The following is a 20,181-nucleotide window of genomic DNA, read 5'->3' as shown; positions in this document are numbered from 1 at the left end:
CGAAGACCCAAGTCCTACACGCAGCTGATGGAGTTCTGGGCCACGTGCACAAGACCCACGGACAGCCACGATTCCCACGTGGAAAGATCAGTGATGAGCCACAGAGGCCCTGGGGCCCGGCAGTCCCCAGAGCACACGGCTTCTCCTCAGAGGGGACGCGGCAGCGGGAGGGCGGTGGACGCGAGGAGGGGGCGTGTGGAGGATCGCTCTGGCAGCCGTGCAGACAAGCGGACAGAGGGGCCATCGCGGGGAGGGCAGGTGGAGGGTAGGTGGGGGGCGGGGGAGCAGCTCGGCCCAGCAGGTGCACACGGTGCAGGGAGAAACGCGTCGGGACGTACGCTAGGGTGGAGGACGGAACACGGCGTGCGGTCACGCAAAGAGGGGACTCTGGCCTTGGGATGGCACTGCCACTCGGGGGAGGCTCGGGGAGGGGAGGCTGAGGACGTGGAGACACCGCGTTGGGGAATCATGTTCACTATTATAAAAAAACATCAAATATCCCTACGTTAACCCATCATCTCATTCCTGTTTGTTGCCTGGTTAGTCTGAGGCTTTGTGTTTATTGTGTAATTACACAAGTTTGGCTGCAATACTGAGTAGAGAGGAGGCAGGGAAACTCTACGAGGTAAGACAGATGGGAAAGTAACCCTACAGATGCTCAGCTCCATCACGAAGGTCAGTACAGATACACCCCGAGCACCCAAGACCAAGGCCACTGCACGCAGCACAGAGATGCTGTCTCCTAAATGTTGCTGGGCCACCTTGGAAGTGACTTGTCAAAGAAAAAGGGCCAAGAAAACAAAAAACAAAAACAAGTAAATCTAGATTCTCTCACTCCCAGATGAAGTAAGTTCCAGCTGGATCAAAAGACCTACGTGGGGGGGGGGGGGGGGGGGGCTGTAAACTTACTAGGGAAATGCGTAAATATGTTTATAATTTTGGAAAGCAAAGGATTTTTTAAGAATAATTCCAAATGCATAAGTCAAAATGAAAAAAACCTCAAAACTGAAGCAGGCAGCAACAGGCACACTGGAGAAGGCACACACGGCTAGTAAACCAGTGGGGAGAAGCACAAAATGGAAAAAAACATTAACAGTTCACAAAAGAACTACACACTTCCAACAGCCACAAGAAAAGATAGCCAAGTCACCCCCAAAATACAAGAAGATAAAAACCAAGTCTCACCGGTACCTTCTGCTTCAGAACCTCACTTTCATAAAGTCACTTACACAAGTGTCCAAATGAACAGTCTCCTTCGGACATTATAATTCGGAGCGTTCCCCACGAGGGAAAATTAGAATTCAGCCGTCAGTGAAGGACGACTTACGTAAAGAAGGGCATACTGATACAAATGGAAGGTCAAGTCGAAGATAAAAATAAGGTAACACGCTGTTCGTGAAAATGCTAGCTACGGAACAGAACGTGTCTGCACAGCGAGCCACGCCGCTGTGCTCGTGGAAAGACACAGACAGCACGTGCTAACAGCGGTCCCCTCAGGAGAAGGCCTGCCTCAGTGCTTTCTCACGTCAGTCTTTCCATCTTGGTGGAACTTTCCAGACAATTTTTACAGTAACTGTTACAGGTATGATCTGAAAAAGGATTAAAATGAGAATAACCCAAATTGTTTTAAAATAAGAATTATGGTTTATTGATAGATGCAAATATTCTGCCCCATCGATCTGAGTCGTTTGTAAAATTTTCTGATTTAGTTAATCCCATTTACACGTGTCTGGTTTGTAGTATCTGTGAAGCATACATTTTTTTTTAACGTGCATCCAAGTTAGTTAGCATACAGTGCAATAATGATTTCGGGAGTAAATCCCAGTGATTCATCCCCTGTGTGTAACACCCCGTGCTCATCCCAAGTGCCTTCCTTAATGCCCATCCCCCATCTAGCCCATCCCCCCCACCCACTCCCAGCAATCCTGTTTGTTCCCTGTATTTAAGAGTCTCTTCTGTTTTGTCCCCCTTCCTGTTTTTATATTATTTTTGTTTCCCTTTCCTCGTGTTCGTCTGTTCTGTGTCTTAAAGCCCTCATGAGCGAAGCCGTATGATATTTGTCTTTCTCTGACTAATTTCACTTAGCACGATACCCTCCAGTTCCATCCACGTAGTTGCAAATGGCTGGACTTCATTCTTTTTGATGGCTGAGTAATTTTCCATTGTACATACACACTCCACATTTATCCGTTGAAAATACATTTTTAAGAACTAGGTTAAATTACTTTAGATTACATGATGCTCACCTACTTGTTGCGGCAAATGCATGCGCAAGTGTAATCAGGTCACGAGTGTCGGTTCTGCTGGAGGCATACTGTACCTCAGATGCGTTTCCACAAAAGATGATTAAGGACGAATGACATGTGAGAACAAACTACTCTTTCACAGCCGAGTAACTGCGAATCTCCCGGTTTTCTCCCTGTACGTTACCTTGAGCACTGACAACAGGCCTTCGTCGACGAATCGGAGTAAAAGCACGGTGGAAAATGCAAGCAATTGGTTCGCCGCTTCTTTTGGAAATTCGGGGAAGTCGATCTCCCCGTGGCTCAGATGGTCTCTTACACGAGGACCCTCCTGATGGTTCAGGAAATCCCAAAGAAACTCCTTTGGGAAAATGAACAGAAGAGACTTTGTCGGCTTTCTCAACCAAGGGAAGGAAAGCGCCGAGGCCCCAGACGGACCATCCTGACGGTCACGGAGCAGCAGCGCTGGCTTGCAGAGACGAGAAAACCGAGCTTCCAGACCGGAGTCCTCGCTAGTGGCGCCCAGCTACGTGTGGGCCTCCGGCTGGGGGCCGCCGGGCCTCTAACTCTGCCCGCGGCCCGGCCGCCTGGCCACAGCGACAAGAGGCCAGCTCCAGCGCCGTAGGGCCCCCCCCCCCCCCCGCCCCCCGTCGGCCCTAAGCCAAGGGGCTGAGGCGTCCACACCTGGAAGCGAATTTGCCTTCCACAGAACAAGCACCGCTGTCCCCCCGGGAACACAGCCCCCACTCCCCCCCCTCCCCCCCACCCCCACCCCGCCCCCGCCTGGGGCCACTCCCTCCCAGCGTCCTCTCTCCCATCATGGCCTCCTCCTCCATGAAGCCTGACGAAGACAGCAGCTTCTTTCTCAACAGCACTGGTGGGGGGGGGGGGGGGACACAGAAAGACAAAAAACTGCCAGTGGACGGAAGAGTCACAAAGATTGAGGATGGAAACAAATGGCGGATAAACTAGCTCAATCATCCTAACATCCTGACGGCAGAAATGACGCCCCAAGAGCAACAGAGTCTCACTAATGTCCCACAGGGACTAGAATCCAGGCTGCAAAACTCTCAGTTAAAGGAACAAATACAGGGGCGCCCAGTGGCTCAGTCGGTTAAGCGTCCGACTTCAGCTCAGATCAGGATCTCACAGTTCGTGGGTTCGAGCCCCACGCCGGGCTCTGTGCTGGCAGCAGAGTGGGTCCTCTGTCTCCCGCTCTCTCTGCCTCTCCCTTGCTTGCACTCTCTCTTTCTCAAATATAAACATTTTTTAAGTTAAAAAAAGGAATAAAAAATTCTACTTACAGTCCAAAGTAGCTACTATAGTATCTTCATAAAGTAAAAAAAAAAAAAAAAATTGGTAACAGGAAATGGGTCTACATAATTCTCTGTCCTCTTCCAACACGCACACTCGCACACTCACTAGTCACACCTGACTTCTGCCGCTGTTCACAAGGCAAACCTGGCTCCCCCAGCAGCTCACACCACACAACAGACCCAAATATACTTTGGAAAGCGGGTCTTAGATAACCAGCCAGAAGCCAGGCCCCGGAGCTGCAATCACAGCCTAGCAAGTGTCTGTGACACGTGTCAAGTTGACACAGCGCAGGAGTGGCTCAGAAGCACTTTGGGGAGCACATCACAGGTCAAAATTAACTTCACTTTGGAGAAGTGCTAATCACACCCATAAATATAAGAATATTGGATCAGAAAAGGCCTAGAATTTTACCATTGCAGGCTCTCCAAGGAAAAGAGGAAGTTGATTGAGTTTACCATCATTCAAGTGCTTTGCCAATATCTAAAAGACCAAAAATAAATATATGGATTAATTAGTACACACACACACACACACACACACACACACACACACAGTACCTTCAGCATCCAAGGAGATGTATCTTTGGTACGACATGCTACGTAAGCACAAAGCAAGTTAAATGTAACAAGGACAGTCTTAAAAACATGGCAGCCACCCGTTAAAGAAAGTTTTTCTTAACCAGTATAATGACTTTAGGAATAGATATGAATGTATATATATCTTAACTGTGTGAGTACATGCGTGTTTACGTGTATTTATATGCATATGTGTGATAACATATATATGTGATGCATGTATTTACACATGTGTGTACGTCTGTGTGTATTTATATGTGTATTTGTATGGGTACGTGTGTATGTGTTTTGTACGTACATGTGTTGATATGTATTTACATGTATATGCGTATGTCTACATGTGTATTCACGTATTTGTGTATATATGAGCACGTGTTTGCATTTATCTGTATGTTTATACACATCTATGTACATACGTATATGCACGTGTGTACCTGTTTATAAATGTGTCTGTGTGTATGTGCATACTTCTATGTGTGTGTGTGTTTATGTATGTTTATGTGTGTGTTCACGTTGCATTCATATGCATAAGTGTGCGTACATGTGGATGCGTACAGAAGCATCCATCAGAGTTACTTCAAAGGCCACTTCTTAATTCACCAGACTTTGGAACCCAGCCACCCAATCCACTCCTACAGACCTAATCCTATACAGATAGGACTACACTATCTATTTCAATCTTCACAGTATCAAATGCATCATATATTTAAACCACAGCAAATTATTTGCCTAATGGAATAAAGTGTGCAGGTAAACTGGCACACAGTTTAATCCCACCCACCCATTCACTAAGGAATCTAAGAGTTCTCTTAAAGGCGAAATAATCTGAACACTCAAATCTCTCCACAGACACTCTCCCTTTGTTTCCTCCTGTAGGCTAACTCTGAATCATACTTCAAGCTAGATAAGAATCATTAGCTACCCACACAAAACCCTCTACACTACAAAGTGATAAAAGGTATTTTCAATGGTAATTTTTACTATTCCAGATTTTCACATTCAGAATCACACATCCAAGTCACAGAATAAATGCCTAAGTGTATATTGTACACACACAGAGGTAGTTCACTTATATTTCATTTGCAAAATAAGCAAGTGTCAATCTTAAATCTAAAGTGTAACCTCCAGGGGCACCTGGGTGGCTCAGTCGGTTGAGCGACTGACTTGGCTCAGGTCATGATCTCGTGGTTTGTGCGTTCAAGCCCCGCGTCGGGCTCTGTGCTTACAACAGCTCAGAGTCTGAAGCCTGCTTTGCATTCTGGGTCTCCCTCTCTATCTCTCTCTCTGCCCCTCCCCTGCTCACGTTCTCTCTTTCAAAAATAAACATAATAAATAAATAAGTAAATCAATAAATGAATAAATAAATAAGTAAATAAATAAAACCTCCAAATAATTACAGAATATAATATTAATATCTCTTGACATTTTCCAATATGTGTCTTTCTACAACTTGAGAAACAAGGTTAATGATACTGGATCTCAAAATCAGTCTGGAAGACTATACTTAACTCTATAATAAGGGTGACGTGGCTTTTTTTTTTTGGCATATATGACTACCAACATTTTCCTGTGTAACAGATAATAATGTTTTGTTTGTTTCAAGATATCCTATAAGTTTACTTACTTCATCGAAGGTGGTATAAAGAGCTGTTGACTTGAGAAAAGGAAAGAAAAGAAATAATTAAAGCAAAATGTGAGTACAGTGACGTTATTCAAAGCAGGAAAAAAATTCTAGTACATGGCCACAAACACGAAAACTTCTTCCAAAAATTATCTAGCAACGCTTTGGGTAGAATGTCCTATACAACGTAACAGCACGAAAGGCTGTCCTGTACGACGTTAACAGCTTGAGAGGCACGGGGCCGCGTGAAGACACCACTCCCACAGCACTCTGGGTCAGAAACCTCCCGTCGCCTCCCAAAGCACGACTCACACACACGATCTCGGCCGGTGGCTCGTCTTCACGGGCAGGAGAGCACAACTCAACGTGCCCTCCAACGAGCAGCCGTGTTTTGCGTGCTTCCTGGTGTAACCACTACTGTTTACACGCACAGGCTCCGGAGCCGCTGCCCCAACACAGAAGCCCAGCTTCCACCCTCCCCGGAAGGGAAGCCCAGGGCACCTCCACACGTGGGCTTCTCTGCAAATCGGGACATGAGCAACTCCTGTCTCAAAAGGCTGCTGGGGAATTCAGGAAGATTTTACACACGCTGTGATGCAACCGGTATCTTGTGGGAGCCAGCTCTCAAGAAAAGTGTCTCCTCTCTTAACGCTTATTAATGTATTTCCAATCTAACATTATGAAATTACCTCCGACGTTTATGATATAGAGGATTACGAAGTCTGTATCCTTCACTCCCAAACCTATACCACTGACCCTAAAATTTCTCTAAGCGCTCTTCTAAACATCCGACTCCCTACCCAAGACCCCCCCGACCACTTCCTCATAAAAGCTGAACTGCTCATTTATCCCCATAAACTGCACACATGAACTTCTACCTTGTTTTACAGAATTGGTACAAATGGCTTACCTGTCACCCCTAAACACATAAGCTTCTTAGAAGACACAAAGCCTCACTCATTTTCTTCCTATCTGCCACCACTCTCAGAGACCTTATGCTGTAAGTATTCAGTAAATAACAGCGTGTGCACAGCACTTCATGGCTTTATGGAGTATTTTCGCGTGTGCATTGCCTTATAAACAAACTGATGCTATGTTTATTCTGAACAAGAGCCTGGGCGACAATTTAAGATATTCTTTGATCAATTACTTCCTCCGTGGAAACAGTCTTCTTTTTATTTGTGTGGTCAAATAACAATAGCTGGACGTGTTTAAACCACATAGCGGTGAGCACGCTGCCATGAAGCAAGCCCAGTGGTCCTCGAGTGAGAGCTCTGACAAATGGGGGTTCTAGCTCTTTCTTCCAGAAGACAGATGCCCCACAACAGTGCCCGGCACTGCCCTGGGCAGAGCCAACATGAAAGGCACCGGGCGTGGGCACCAGGGGCACAAATGTGAACCTTCCGCTCCTGAGGAACCTGCACCAGAAACTGTACACAAATGCACAGAAGGCAAAGCAGAACAGCCTCGAGATAAAACAGGAACAGGACGCAGAGGAGCGAAGCTGGAGAGTCTGCGTGGATGAGGCTCTGGGAGGTCACTGATGCGGCCTGAAGTGGTCAGGCAGGGGACGGTGGGCACAGCCCTAGGAGAGACACACATGTTCCGGAACCGGGGAGAGGCCTCGATTAAGCCGGAGGAACTGGGACAGGAGACAAGCCACGGGAACGCTGGGCCGCATGGAGGCCGCAGCACGCCACACGGGAGGACGACACTCGCTGTAGGCACCGGGGTGCCGCTAACAAGTTTTATGCAGATGAGACCATAAAAGACAGAAGAATATTCATCAGTGTGTAAAACAACTTGCGGTAGGGTGAGAGAAGGATCAGAGTCATAAAGAGCACTGGGAGGGGAGCCAGACGAGGCCTCAGCACTGGAAAGAAGGGACCCAGGAGGAATCAGGGGCAGGACAGACGGGCAGGGCCGGGAACTGAGTGGCCGGGGTGGTGCGGAAGGCCACTGCGAAGTGACCAAGCGAAGGAGGACAACAGGGAATACCAGAGAACAAATCTGTGGGAGAGAAAACAAGCTTTTCAGAAATACGGTAGTTTGAGACGCTGGGGAAAACCCCTACGAAAGCGTTCGGCGAACACGTGTACACCTAACCCGGGAAGTAGGGGAGACTGCTTCCTTGGGGAGCACTGCGGCCCGTGCTAGAAACTTCCGTCCTGGCACTGCTCTGGCTACATCCACAATGCTGTGTATGCTGGCTTTCATTTTCATTAGGTCCAAACTATTCTCTAATCGTTCTTCCCGCAGAGGTAAGGCAGCTGAAGACGTGGCAGTAAGATCTCCCAGGGGCAAATGCAGGAGCACTACGCTGAGAACAGAATTTTGACAGATGTTTCTAGAAAGGGGCACAATGGAGGAAGCTGAGCTGCTCAAAGAAAGAACGAGGCCAGGTCCAGCGGCCCCTGCCGCTGGCCCCCAATACAGGCCCCTCCTTTCCTCTACCCTCCGCATCCTCTGACGGTCAACGGGGCATGTGGCCACCCAGAGACCTCTTCAAGCCACCGCCCAGAGGAAGCGGTGTCCTTGAACGGCCACGCTGTAGGCCACGGACCACCTCGTGGGGTTACAATGGTACACCAATAATAACGGCTATGGGGACAAGACAAGTGGTTTCTACTTCTCTGACACCGAGTTTAAAATACTTGGGAATACTACTATCAAAAACTATCACAGATAAATAACAGGAAGCCACAAAAAATGGCACTCAAGCCTTCCAAAGAGAATTCTTAGCTAAAAAATTCATTTCACGGTGAACAAAAAGAAGAGATTCAAAACGTCAGCGGGTCCAGAAAACGGGCAATACAGCAGCAACCACCCCCATGGGTCACTGAAGCACGGGTACCTCGGCCGTCAGAAGTCTCTGTGAACACTCGTTAACGACGGCAAACACTCTCCTGAGTCCCGTCTCCAGCTGCGGCAGTAACAACACGGCACAGTCAGCAAACCTGCAGACAGAAGCAACCAAGCAAATCCCGGAGCTTTAAAAGCAAACGGGCGCCAGCCCCAAGTGACGCCGCTTTATTCCAGAGGTCACCCTCGCGTGCTCAAAGCCTGGAGGGCAGAGGACACGCTAACGCGAGCAATAAAACCGAAACGCAGTCTCATTTGCCTGGTGATTTTAAACTCATTTCCGCTGTTTTTGTGTATCAGAGGAAACACGTTTAGAAGCTTCACGAGAATGACATGTCATCACGGGTCGGCCTGATTCTTCCCATCACTGGTAAGAAACACTCAAGTACCAGGATTTCAGGGGTTCTCGGGGTACAAATGAACACACAATGACAGAACCGGAGGGAAGCAGAGGTCATGCCTCCGGAGCGCTTCTGCCTCGCCTTCAGGAAACAGCCTGGCTTCTCCCCTCCCTTGTCTCCAGCAGGGGACCCACAAGAGGCCCTCCCAGAGTGAGAACTCCGTTGACTCTGAACAAGAATCGTCTTTGTCGACTGTTCCAAAAGGACAACACGAGGCGTTTAACACCCAATTACAGCTACCTTTTCGCTCACTGTGAGAGGATATCTTGTGCTCGACCCTCCTGGAGGAAGCCCCACCTCTCTTCCATTCCAGCAGCAGAAAACATGGACAGTAAAGGGTTTTAAGAGGGACCAGCCTCCTGACTATCAAGAACCTCTGAGTCCGCACCCTCAGTTAGTTACCTGTGTGCCTTGAACCTGATTAACGCCTCTTCCCAGTACGGCAACATGATTTTTAATATAAAAGTGGATTTCTTCATCACTTCTTCTAACACTGGAAGTACCTCAGAAGTCATATCTGCAAAATAACAAACATGTATTTTTACATGTTTATTTAGAGAGACCCGGAAAGAGAACATGCACACAGGAGGGGCAGAAGGAGAGACGGAGGGAGAGAGGGAAAGAGGCAGAGAGGGGGAGTGGAGGAGAGGGGGAGAGGGGGAGAGGGAGAGAGGGGGAGAGGGAGAGAGGGGGAGAGGGGGAGAGGGAGAGAGGGGGAGAGGGGGAGAGGGAACCCCCAGCAGGCTCCACACTGTCAGCACAGAGCCCAACAGGAGGCCCGATCCCAAGACCGTGAGATCCCGACTTAAGCCAAGATAGAGCCAGTCGTTTGACCAACTGAGCCACCCAGGCCCTAAGAGAAAAGTATTTTTAAGTACCGTCACACTCATCAACTGAAGAGACACAGAACCAGACCGCGGAGGGATGCCCATGACCGACCTGTCCAGGCTGATGAAGCAGGCCTGGGGCAGCGGCACACACTGTCCAAGAGTGAGACCGGCAGACTGGAGCCCGGGCTGTGGGTGGCCGCGGACACCCTGGGGCAAGGGCACAGGGACAAGGGTCCCCTTGGCGTTTCAGGCTACGACAACTTTAGTAGAAGAGTTCAGGGTGGACCAGCTGACCACGCTTGACCAAGAAAAGTGAAATACATTTTTGGAAGACAGAAGAACAGGAGTGGACTGTGCATGACGAGGACACGTAGGCTCGTCCTTGGGAACAAATGTGCCCTCTGGTGGGATGCTGATGGGGGGGGGAGGGGGTGTCTGCACCTCCCCATCTATTTTGTTCTAAACTCAAAACTGTTCCACAACTAAAGTCTCAAGAAGTATACGCCATCGGCAGTCAGCAGAGGACCCAGCAGTCCGCGGCACCAAAGGCGCAGATCGGACCCCCCGACCCGGGACTGCAGAGATCTGGGCTGCGCCCCGTGACGCACGTCAGAGACCCCGCTGCCACACCCCTACAGCCCCGGGTGGGGGGGGGAGGAACGGGCTTGGAGCAAACACATGTTTAACTGCGCTTTCCAGGTTTTGTGTCCCCCGCCCCCATTAATTTGGTAAACGGCTCTGCCATAGAAAAAAGAAGACGGAGGAGGCCACCTATGCTGTTGGCCTTTTTGGCATAATGAGCACGCGCACACAGGCACAAGAGCTAAAAGGAGAAGGGAATGCACGTTTCAAAACGGTCCTGAGCCACCTGTGCATCAACACGCCCGGAGGATAAACTCATAATTGACTCACGCAGCCACAACTCTCACAGCCTCCCCACCACAACCCATGGAAAGAGGGAAGGTTTCTTGTTTGTTTTTGAATTAGACATCCATTTCATGGTTCCATTGGCACATTTTTTTTTTTTTTAGTGTTTATTTATTCATTTACTTATCTTGAGAGAGACAGAGAACGAGCAGGGGAGGGGCAGAGAGAGAAGGGAGAGAATCCCAAGCAGGTTCCACACCGTCAGCGCGGAGCTAATGCAGGGCTCCGTCACTAACTGTGATTCATGACCCGAGCTGAAATCAAGAGTCGGATCCCGACTGGGTCCCCAGGTACCCAGGGAAGGTTTTACGTAGCAAATTTAAGAGGTTCTTCATGCAACTTTTGAAGGCATCTCGCCTCTGGAGAATAACAGTCCACCTACAGGGTTCAAGTCCCCATGCTACTTAATGACTTTATACGTATCTGTACGAAGACACATCCAGGACAAATGGGGAGCGTAGTACTTGCCTGGGAAAACGGCCAAATCCTCAAGGTCTGGAAGAGCTCTGAAAGGTCGGTGCACCAATGCGAATTTAGTTTGTCGCAAGTAACTCTTTAGCAGCTGACCCAAGCCCGCTGCCAACAGCGTCATCATCGAACAGTATCTAGTGTGCAACACCATAGCATGTTAGAAGATGAACCGCCATCCACATAAAGAGCTCTACTGTCAAAGAACAAGCTTAAAATTAAGAAAGCGAGCCATCATTAAATTGCAGGGAGGTCCCCCTCGAGGCAGGGATTAAGCTAATGCAATGGCGGGAGGCGGGGTGGGGGGGCAGGGAGCCAAAGCCTGGCAGACTCGGGAGCCACCCTCCAGGAGGCCGAGCACCCCACCGCTTCCGTCAGGCCCACCCTCAGAACTGCCCTTGGGGTGGAAGGCAGCGGAGTCCCAACCCCATCACCACCCCAGGTGTTCATCCGCCCCGTTTTATCTTCAAATTCCCGCTTCAAAACTCTCATCTTTTCCAAAATACACTCACGGGAAATTCAAGACAAACAAACTCTTAGTGCACTAAAGGAGCGAGAAAATGACTTCATCAACAACGTACTTCGGAGGGACTTCGTGAGGGGACGCAAACCCATGCCACAGGATGTTACGCAGATTGAGCCCGCGTGGAGATCCAAGGAAGACTTTCAGTACGTCCATCTGACCAGGTTAGGAACAGCAGATTACTGAATGGTTGCATAACTACTGGACACACCAATATAACATACAGTGGGAAGAGGTTTGCTTTCTTCTTGAGAACTGACCCAGGGCTTTGGCTAAACAGAAGTAGCAGTAACAGTAGTAACACACAAACAACATTTACTGGGCGTGTAAGACATCGGACACATTTTGTGCGTATTTATTGCTCATTCACGCTCCCAACAACCTCTGGGAAGGCACGACTCTTATTCCCACTCTGCAAATGAGAAGTACAGCATAGAGAGGTGAAACCAAGGCCTCGGGGAACCCAGAACTATAAAGGGGGATGGGATCTGTCCCAGGCTCCGCAGCTTTCCTACTGGACATCAAGCCTGTCTCCTATCTAGACCAAATAAAACCACCCGGTGAACAGAAACCTCACAGAAAGTAGCGTGTGTTCGCGCGGTGAACTCCAGGAAGCAGACCCCGTGAGGGGGCCAGACCACTGAGGCTCCCATCCCAGGCCTCCCCGACCTGTCTGACCTGAGGCCTGACCTGCCTCTGTCCCTCCGCGCATACGGTCAAGATGCCCCTGACGGGGTTCCTGCTCATCAGAATGCAAGAGCCACACACGTCTGTGGGCTGCCTCTGGGCTTGGAACGCCATGCTTGGGAACAGAGTCAGGAGAAAGGGAGGATGTGCAGACACTCAACTCAAAAGCGGGCCACGCGAGAAAGGAGAGTGAGCATCCAGAAGACTCGGGAAAGGACTGAAAGCCTCCTGACGGAGGAGGAGACAGACCCACCGTCACGTTCTCTCAAAGGCAGGTGAGCCGGAGGGTTATAAAGAGGGGTTCGCCCGCAAACTGGCTCTTCCGTGTGACTCCAGACACCTCCTGCTCACATCAGTCCTTACTCCTTTAATATTCGTATCTAATATTGGTAATCACGATGATATTCATTTCACTACATTCGTTTTCAACTTAAAACTAACTTTAACGAATTGTTCACACCGCCTGGGCCATCAGAAACACACAAGCCAACGAGCCGGTGGACCCGCAAGGTGCTGGGTGTGGCTGCAGGCAGCAAAGGCCACCGGCACCCAGGCAGACAAGGACACAGCCCCAGACCATGGGATCTGTTTCAGAACTCAGTGTAACAACGAGAATTTTGTACTTTTCTTTACCTCACATTCTCCACTACAGAAAATGATCTTTCAGCGACAAGGAACCACTGTAAAGTGGGAGAGCTTTACTGAAAACAGATTTCTTACCCCCAAAATAACGTATTAGAGCTTGTAACATGTTACAGGATCATTTGAAACACCTTCCAGGCTTGGCGGGCTCCACTTTCTGCGGGACGCTACCCTGGCTCTCCCCTTCACCCTGACCCTGCCTCATCAGTTGCCTAACGGTTACTCATTAGTCTTAAACAACTTGGGTCACATGGCCTGCAGAAGATTTTGAAAAAGTAAATAGCTCTGCATGTTTTTCAGTTGGCACCTAATTTTTTTTCACCCTAAAGTCTGAGCAGTTGCAAAGGGTATAAATTCCCACACATTAAAAATACTGAGATTTTAGGATAAAAGTATATCACTCTTTAAATGGTTAAAATTGTATTCTAGAGTAAGTTACTGTAATTCTTAATATAAAATTAATGAAAGCGATAGAGTTCAAGCTGTCCACCTGGTGGCCCCACGGCTCATGACACCAGAGGCACCACACTGCAGGCTGTCAGCCCGAGGACAATACCGCCCAGCTCAGCAACTACGGCTCATCAACCAGAGGCTATTCTACCGCACTGAGACGCAGGCTGAGAGAGAGGTGGAAAAGTGGCCAGAAAAGTGGCAATTTTGAAAGGGGCGGTGGGAAAGGAACGTATGATTTAATTATTGACATAATTTTTTTCCTAAGGCAGCATCAATTTTTAAGGCACAAAACTATAGCTAACACGAACTGTTTTGTGTTGTGCCTACTCTCCCAGTTTTAGAAGAACAAACTTACCACAGACTGCCCAAAGACCTGAGCAAGCTCCTTAGATGCAAGCAGATCTCTTAAAAGAAAAGGACATTCCTTCCCATTCAGTAAAAATACCTAAAAATCAAACAAGAATTGTATTACAGTCCCATTATGAGACAAAAAATGTGAAGAAAAAACTCACCCCAAAGTCACTGATTGTGCAAATGAGGGGAGAAAAGCACTGAAGACATCAATGTTTGATTCCATAATCATTCAAAAAGAAAAATATTAAAAATCTGTGTCATGGGGAGCCTGGGGCTCAGTCGGTTAGGCATCCGACTTCAGCTCAGGTCATGGTCTCAAGGTTTGTGAGTTCGAGCCCCGCGTGGGGCCCTGTGTTGACAGCCTGGAGCCTAGAGCCTGCTTTGGATTCTGTGTCTCCCTCTGTCTGCCCCTCCCCCAGTCATGTTCGTGCCCCCCCTCTCTCTCTCTCTCTCTCTCTCTCTCTCTCAAAATAAATAAATAAACAAACATCTGTGTTAAATGATTACATGTAATAGAAAACCAGTAATTAAAGTCAAGAAATCTAAATACAGCTGTAAAAGTTTTATGTTCCTTCAGATACTTTACTAAACCAACAAAGAAAGAGTTCTCACACTTACATCACCCAAAGCCCGTTCTAGACATGCTGTCAGTTTCATTAAGCTAAGAGAAATAGCGGGAGATTGAAGGCTTTCCAAAGCATCAAGTATTTCAGGAAATAACTGTTGAGAGTAGGACATACATTAGAATTAGTGCCCAACAAGAAATATTACTCAAAGTAACAATAGTATTAATGAAATTCAAACTTGTAAAGGTTTCAACTGGTATATTTTTATGACTTTTTTTGGTATAGGTACACATTTTCTACATAAATATACAGTTGAACCCTGAACACGGGGTTTGAACTCCACAGGTCCACTTAGATGTGGATTTTTTTTTCCATAAATATAGTACAGTATTGTAAGTGTGTTTTTTTCTTCATGATTTTCTTAGTAACTTTTCTCGAACTTACTTTGTTGTGAGAATACAGTATATACATCATAAAACATACAAAACATGTGGTAATCGACTGCTTATGCTACCAGTAAGGCTTCTGGTCAAGAGTAGGCTGTCAGTGGTTAAGTTCTGAGGGAGTCACAAGTTACATGCAGATTTTCAACTGGACAGGGGGTGACCACCCCTACGCCCGTGCTGTTCAAGACTCAACTACAATAATATCTAAAAGATCAAAAAAGTGTTTAATACGTTAGAAGTTTTTCAAAAGTTTTTTCTTCACTTAAATGTTTATCGAAAGCAATAAATCTGTCATAAAAAGTCAAATATCTTGACCTAAACCTTATTTCCTATTTTGATTAGTTCTTAAAAAAAAACAAAAACAAAACCTGTCCCTTAAGAGCCAAGAAAAGGGGAGAAGCAGTGACCCATCTACTCCACATCAGAAAACTCGGAGTATTTTAGAACTAGACCTTGTAGAGCTACTGCTCTGTTGTGGACATTTAATGTGCCAGCTGGAATGGCTGGTTTGAACCAACCAAGAAACCAACCCAAACTGCGTGGCCCCAAACTGCCCCTCCCCCCTTTGATTCAGCCTCAACAAACCAAGCATCCCCACCCCATTTCCTTGTCCCACTGTCTCAACGACACCTTACTGTCTGTCCACAAGGTCTTTTGTTCTGGAGCGGTCCATTCTCGTCTGTCCCAGGACCAGCACCCATGTGCCTAACTACCTCCCCAGCCCCCAATACGGATAAGGCATCCAAAAACTTCCTTTGTTCACAGGATGTGCTTCTCAGCTCAGGCCAAGTTTTCCCTTTTCCCAGGTGGAGGCTAGAGGATGAGGGGACCCCTTTAAAGTTAGCAGGTAATGAGGGCCTCTAAGTAGACTCTGTGAAGTCTTCTATTTCTAAAGACTGTTTGTAAGCCAAACCTCTGGAAAAGCTGTCCACTGCAGCCACGGTGTATAACAGATTTCAAACTGCTCCTTGGTCAGAGATAACAAATGTGAGTGGACGGCCTCACACACAGGGCCCAGCAGCCTCACACTTCCTGGGTAATCCAGACTCTGGGCTTCAAGGAGAAGGAAACAAGTGTTAGTGTCACAGCTTCACATTCTGTGATGAAAATGCCTAAATCATCGGGGCGCCTGGGTGGCTCCGTTGGTTAAGTGTCCGACTCCTGATTTCAGCTCAGGCCACGATCTCACAATACAGGCGTTCAAGCCCCACCTCGGGCTCAACGCTCATGGCGTGGAACCTACTTGGGATTCTCTCTCCCCCCTCTCTCTGCCCCTACTCTTTTCTCTCTCAAAATAAATAAATAACCTTAAAAAATTAAAAAAGAAAATGCCTAAATCATCAAAGAAAAAACGTTTTTATTATGAAGTTTCCACAAAATCAACAACCAGTTTATAATTAAACTTACAATAAAGATACTCAGTTGTTGCTGGAAATAAGTTACATAGCACTTATCTGATAATAAGAGAAAAATACACTGTCAGTAGGGTTTAGGGAAATTTTACAGGCAAGACACATTCAATGGAACAGCACGGACAGATGCCTGGGGCACAGAGAACATACAGACCTGATTCTGTATAAATCACGCAGTCTGTGATTGTCTTCCAGCATACTTCACCCCTCTGAGTTACAATGCTATTGATATCACAAGTTTCTCTGACTTCAAACCCAAATTTACAGATCATATCATAGACTGAGGGAGAAAGACAAGTGGTAACAGGATCTTCTAATAGCATCTGAAATACAAAGAAGACACAATTTAACAAGTCAAAATGGAATAATATCAATTATATATTCAAGTCAGGAGGAAATCGTATTCTATATCCAGGTATAGCTACTGTTAACATACTTTCTGGCTATGGTGAGAGCTGTATCATTAAACATGATTAAATTTTTTTTAATGTTTATTTATTCTTTCAGAGAGAGAGAGAGAGAGAGCGAGCAAGCACACGCACGTGAGCAGGGGAGGGGCAGAAAGAGAGGGAGACACAGAACCCGAAGCAGGCTCCAGGCTCGGAGCTGTCAGCGCAGAGCCCGACGTGTGGTTCGACCATGCCATCACGCCATCATGACCTGAGCCGAAGCCAAAGCTGAAGCCGGACACTTAACCAACTGAGCCACCCAAGCACCCCAAAATGTGATTAAATATTAATTAAAGATAGTTTACATACATGCTTTCAAATAAACGTTGAAGGTTTGAAATTATTAATAATATTTAAGACATGAGTTTACAAAGCTCAGCACATCTGCCTTCCTATACTATCTCACAGCTATCAAAATGAGTTTTTTTCAATGGGGAATGGAAAGGCAGAAAATCAAGCATAATGAACTAAATCACAAGTAAAAAGCTTGCCTCTGACTCTTTATATGGTGTAAAAAGCAGCAAACCACACTGGTTTTCCATGAGGGATCAAATAAAACCAAAATCCTCAGCATTATCCCCACATTACACTAACATCATTCTATAAACCTGCAAAGGAGTCACACTCTGCGGCTAAAATTATCCTGGGGTCTCTATTTGATGCATCAAGTTAAGGGGTGTCTGTCCTAACATCAGGGATTAAGCCCTGGCACTCCCTAGACTGGGCGCCGGGAGCAGGGATAGACTGCCCTATCCAGTGTCGCCCGTTCGCCCCTCCTGCTCCCCAGTTTCACCTCCCACTCTCAGCCCCACCTGTCAACCCATCTTCCACAGGCCCTAGCAATTCGGGTATCGCCCAAGAAGCGTGCACCAAATAACCAGTGATGCCATGACCCTACACACCACACTCTACTCAGCCAATGAGGGATGCCAGGCGCCGCAAGACAGGACCAAGCGGGGACCTGCTCCCACAGCCTGGGCCTTCCTGTCCACTTTCTGTTCCTTTGAGCTTCTCCGAGGCAGTGGCAGCGCCTCCTGCTCCAGCAGCTGGATCCGGTCTGAGGTTCTCCCGGCGCCTGCGGGCCCAGCTGCATCACCGTGCCCCCAGCAGACCACCACCACCTGTCCAGTATCTGCTCGTCAAAGGTCCGCTTCCCAGAATTGCCAGACCCTCCAAGTAGCTGAGAGGCACCCCCTCCTCCTTAGAGATCCAAGCTTCACTAGGTGGGACCTTCCTCCCAGCTCCCAAGTTTTAAAATTCCAACACTTCCCTTAGTTCTCAGAGTGACTGCTTCCCGTGGTTACCACCTCCACGACTCTTTTAGAGATCTCTCTTTATTCTTTTTAATAACAATTCTATACCTTGTTAACTCTTTATTAAATACTCTTAGTTCAAAAACTAGTGTGGTTTGTCACCTAAATGATACGGAAATAAAACCCTGAAGAATTACTTTCGTACGAAAAAGGACTCCTTGCATTTTTAAAAAGCATTTGAAATCCAAAGGAATGAGCTATAAAGTTATGGAGTGACAAGTAACAGACAAATATTTTTGCACAAGAGCCCATCTACTCCACCACTGCAGGCCCTGGATGGCAACAGAAGTCTTGAGAAATATCTTCTCTTCTGGGGCGCCTGGGTGGCGCAGTCGGTTAAGCGTCCGACTTCAGCCAGGTCACGATCTCGCGGTCCGGGAGTTCGAGCCCCGAGTCAGGCTCTGGGCTGATGGCTCAGAGCCTGGAGCCTGTTTCTGATTCTGTGTCTCCCTCTCTCTCTGCCCCTCCCCCGTTCATGCTCTGTCTCTCTCTGTCCCAAAAATAAATAAACGTTGAAAAAAAAAATTAAAAAAAAAAAAAAAAAAGAAATATCTTCTCTTCTGGCTGTAGTCACCTGATCAACGTACCTGCCCCAGACTGTCGTATCCTACAGCACCAAGGTCAGGTCTTCTACGAGTCGTACCCCCAGGACACAGCATGGCCCCTGCGCACCACAATCGTACACAAACAGTTAACTGAACGAGGGCTCATCCTACGTGGAGTCTACCTGGGCTCATCTTCAAGTTCCTACAACCTTCAGCTTTTGGGAATAACAATATCCTACCCCCTACCAAGACACAATTATAGAAGTTGGCTTTTATGTTAACTTGCAAGCACATACTCTCTTGTACAATTAAGGACCTCGCGTTAATTAAGAAACAAAAATCCCACTTCAAATCAAGAAATATTACATACTGCCATATTTTGTCACTTGTGACAATTAAATACATTTTCCTGTATATTACAGTTACAAACAAGCCTGTCCTCCCATTAGAAGCCAGAAACCCTGCATGTGTGCGTGTGCATGCACCCCATACCATTACTCTTGGAAACATCAGTGTCTTGTCCAGAGCAAGTATGGGGTAGCGCAAATGGCCTATGCTCAGGGGCTAGGAAGACTTAAATTTGGATTCCTCCTTACTCGTTGTCCCTCTTGCCTTGAAAACGTTAGTATTCTGGGCCTCCGTTCTAACTGTAAATGGTGCAGGGTATTATCATCTTCTGCGCTGCAGTAATTAGAGATAATACTTGAAAAGCGTCTAGCACATTGTACTCAAAAAGTAGCTATCGCGAAAAGTGATGACAGATGTTTTATATTTCACTGCAGGAGGGCAGAAAACAAAACCCTGTGGGGCAACCCCATACAATCCGTGCTACAGCCACTGAGACCTTTGTGATTTATTTAATGTCACCAAAACGGCCTAAAAACGTGGACTTTCAATTTCAAGTATCCACTGCAAGGGTAATTACTACACAGCGCTTCCCATATTACTTCGTGCACTACACAAACCTCCTCTAGGGCATGGAGACCAGTCTGAACACACACAAGTTATGGGCGTGTGCTGCCTGCACGACCCTGGCTCCAGGCATCCATAAAAACGTGGCTGTTGCTGACTCGGAGCCTGTGAGTCCCCGCGCGCGAGCAGAATACTACATTATTTCTTACACTATCTACTCGCGAACTTCAGCCTGGGACCTGCAAGGTGCGGGGAACTGCGCCCCTGGAACAACTGGGGGTCGAGGCGGCGCTCAAAAGAACGAGGGCAAGGGGTGCGTCTTCGGGGTCACAGTCGGGTGCCCATCTTCTGTCTGGTCGCGGACGAGGGACGGGCAAGGCCGACCTGCTTCCGCGGCGGCGCGCGCGCAGACCCGCCGGAGCCCCGGGGACGCCGGCCGAGGGCGCGCCCCGCCACGGCCCACTCAGCCAGATGGGTACCGCCGACGCTGTACCTCCTCCTGCCCGCACCGCGGCGGGCACCGGGCACGCCCACAGCGCGCTCGGGGGCGCACCTGCACCGCACCTCCCCCCCGCCCCGCTCCTCCTCCAGGACTTCCGGCTCCTGTCGGCCGGCGCCGCCAGATGACGCATGCC

At 47.9% G+C, this 20,181-nt stretch overlaps 1 protein-coding gene across 8 annotated transcripts in view; it reads right to left on the bottom strand.

Moving 5' to 3' along the window:
- Positions 1-20,167, bottom strand: part of ERMARD (ER membrane associated RNA degradation) — a 57,332-nt gene extending 37,165 nt beyond the window's left edge. Inside the window, exons 1-13 of one of the 8 annotated variants that reach the window (XM_045500351.1) lie at positions 19,756-20,160; positions 18,677-18,753; positions 16,482-16,650; positions 15,829-15,968; positions 14,522-14,623; positions 13,905-13,994; positions 11,826-11,923; positions 11,245-11,381; positions 9,422-9,536; positions 8,611-8,713; positions 5,760-5,789; positions 3,972-4,040; positions 2,431-2,604 (exon numbers count right to left, since the gene is read on the bottom strand). In XM_045500351.1, coding sequence (XP_045356307.1) covers positions 2,431-2,604; positions 3,972-4,040; positions 5,760-5,789; positions 8,611-8,713; positions 9,422-9,536; positions 11,245-11,381; positions 11,826-11,923; positions 13,905-13,994; positions 14,522-14,623; positions 15,829-15,968; positions 16,482-16,650; positions 18,677-18,748 — 1,299 coding nt within the window. In that variant the 5' untranslated portion in view covers positions 18,749-18,753; positions 19,756-20,160. The other 7 variants (XM_045500348.1, XM_045500346.1, XM_045500347.1 and 4 more) reach the window with 7 other exon arrangements.
- Between the last annotated feature and the right edge of the window lie 14 nt (positions 20,168-20,181).

The sequence above is a fragment of the Leopardus geoffroyi genome, chromosome B2 (assembly GCF_018350155.1).
Source record: "Leopardus geoffroyi isolate Oge1 chromosome B2, O.geoffroyi_Oge1_pat1.0, whole genome shotgun sequence".
NCBI classification, from domain to species: domain Eukaryota; kingdom Metazoa; phylum Chordata; class Mammalia; order Carnivora; family Felidae; genus Leopardus; species Leopardus geoffroyi.
This window is presented reverse-complemented; position numbering and strand designations above follow the sequence as displayed.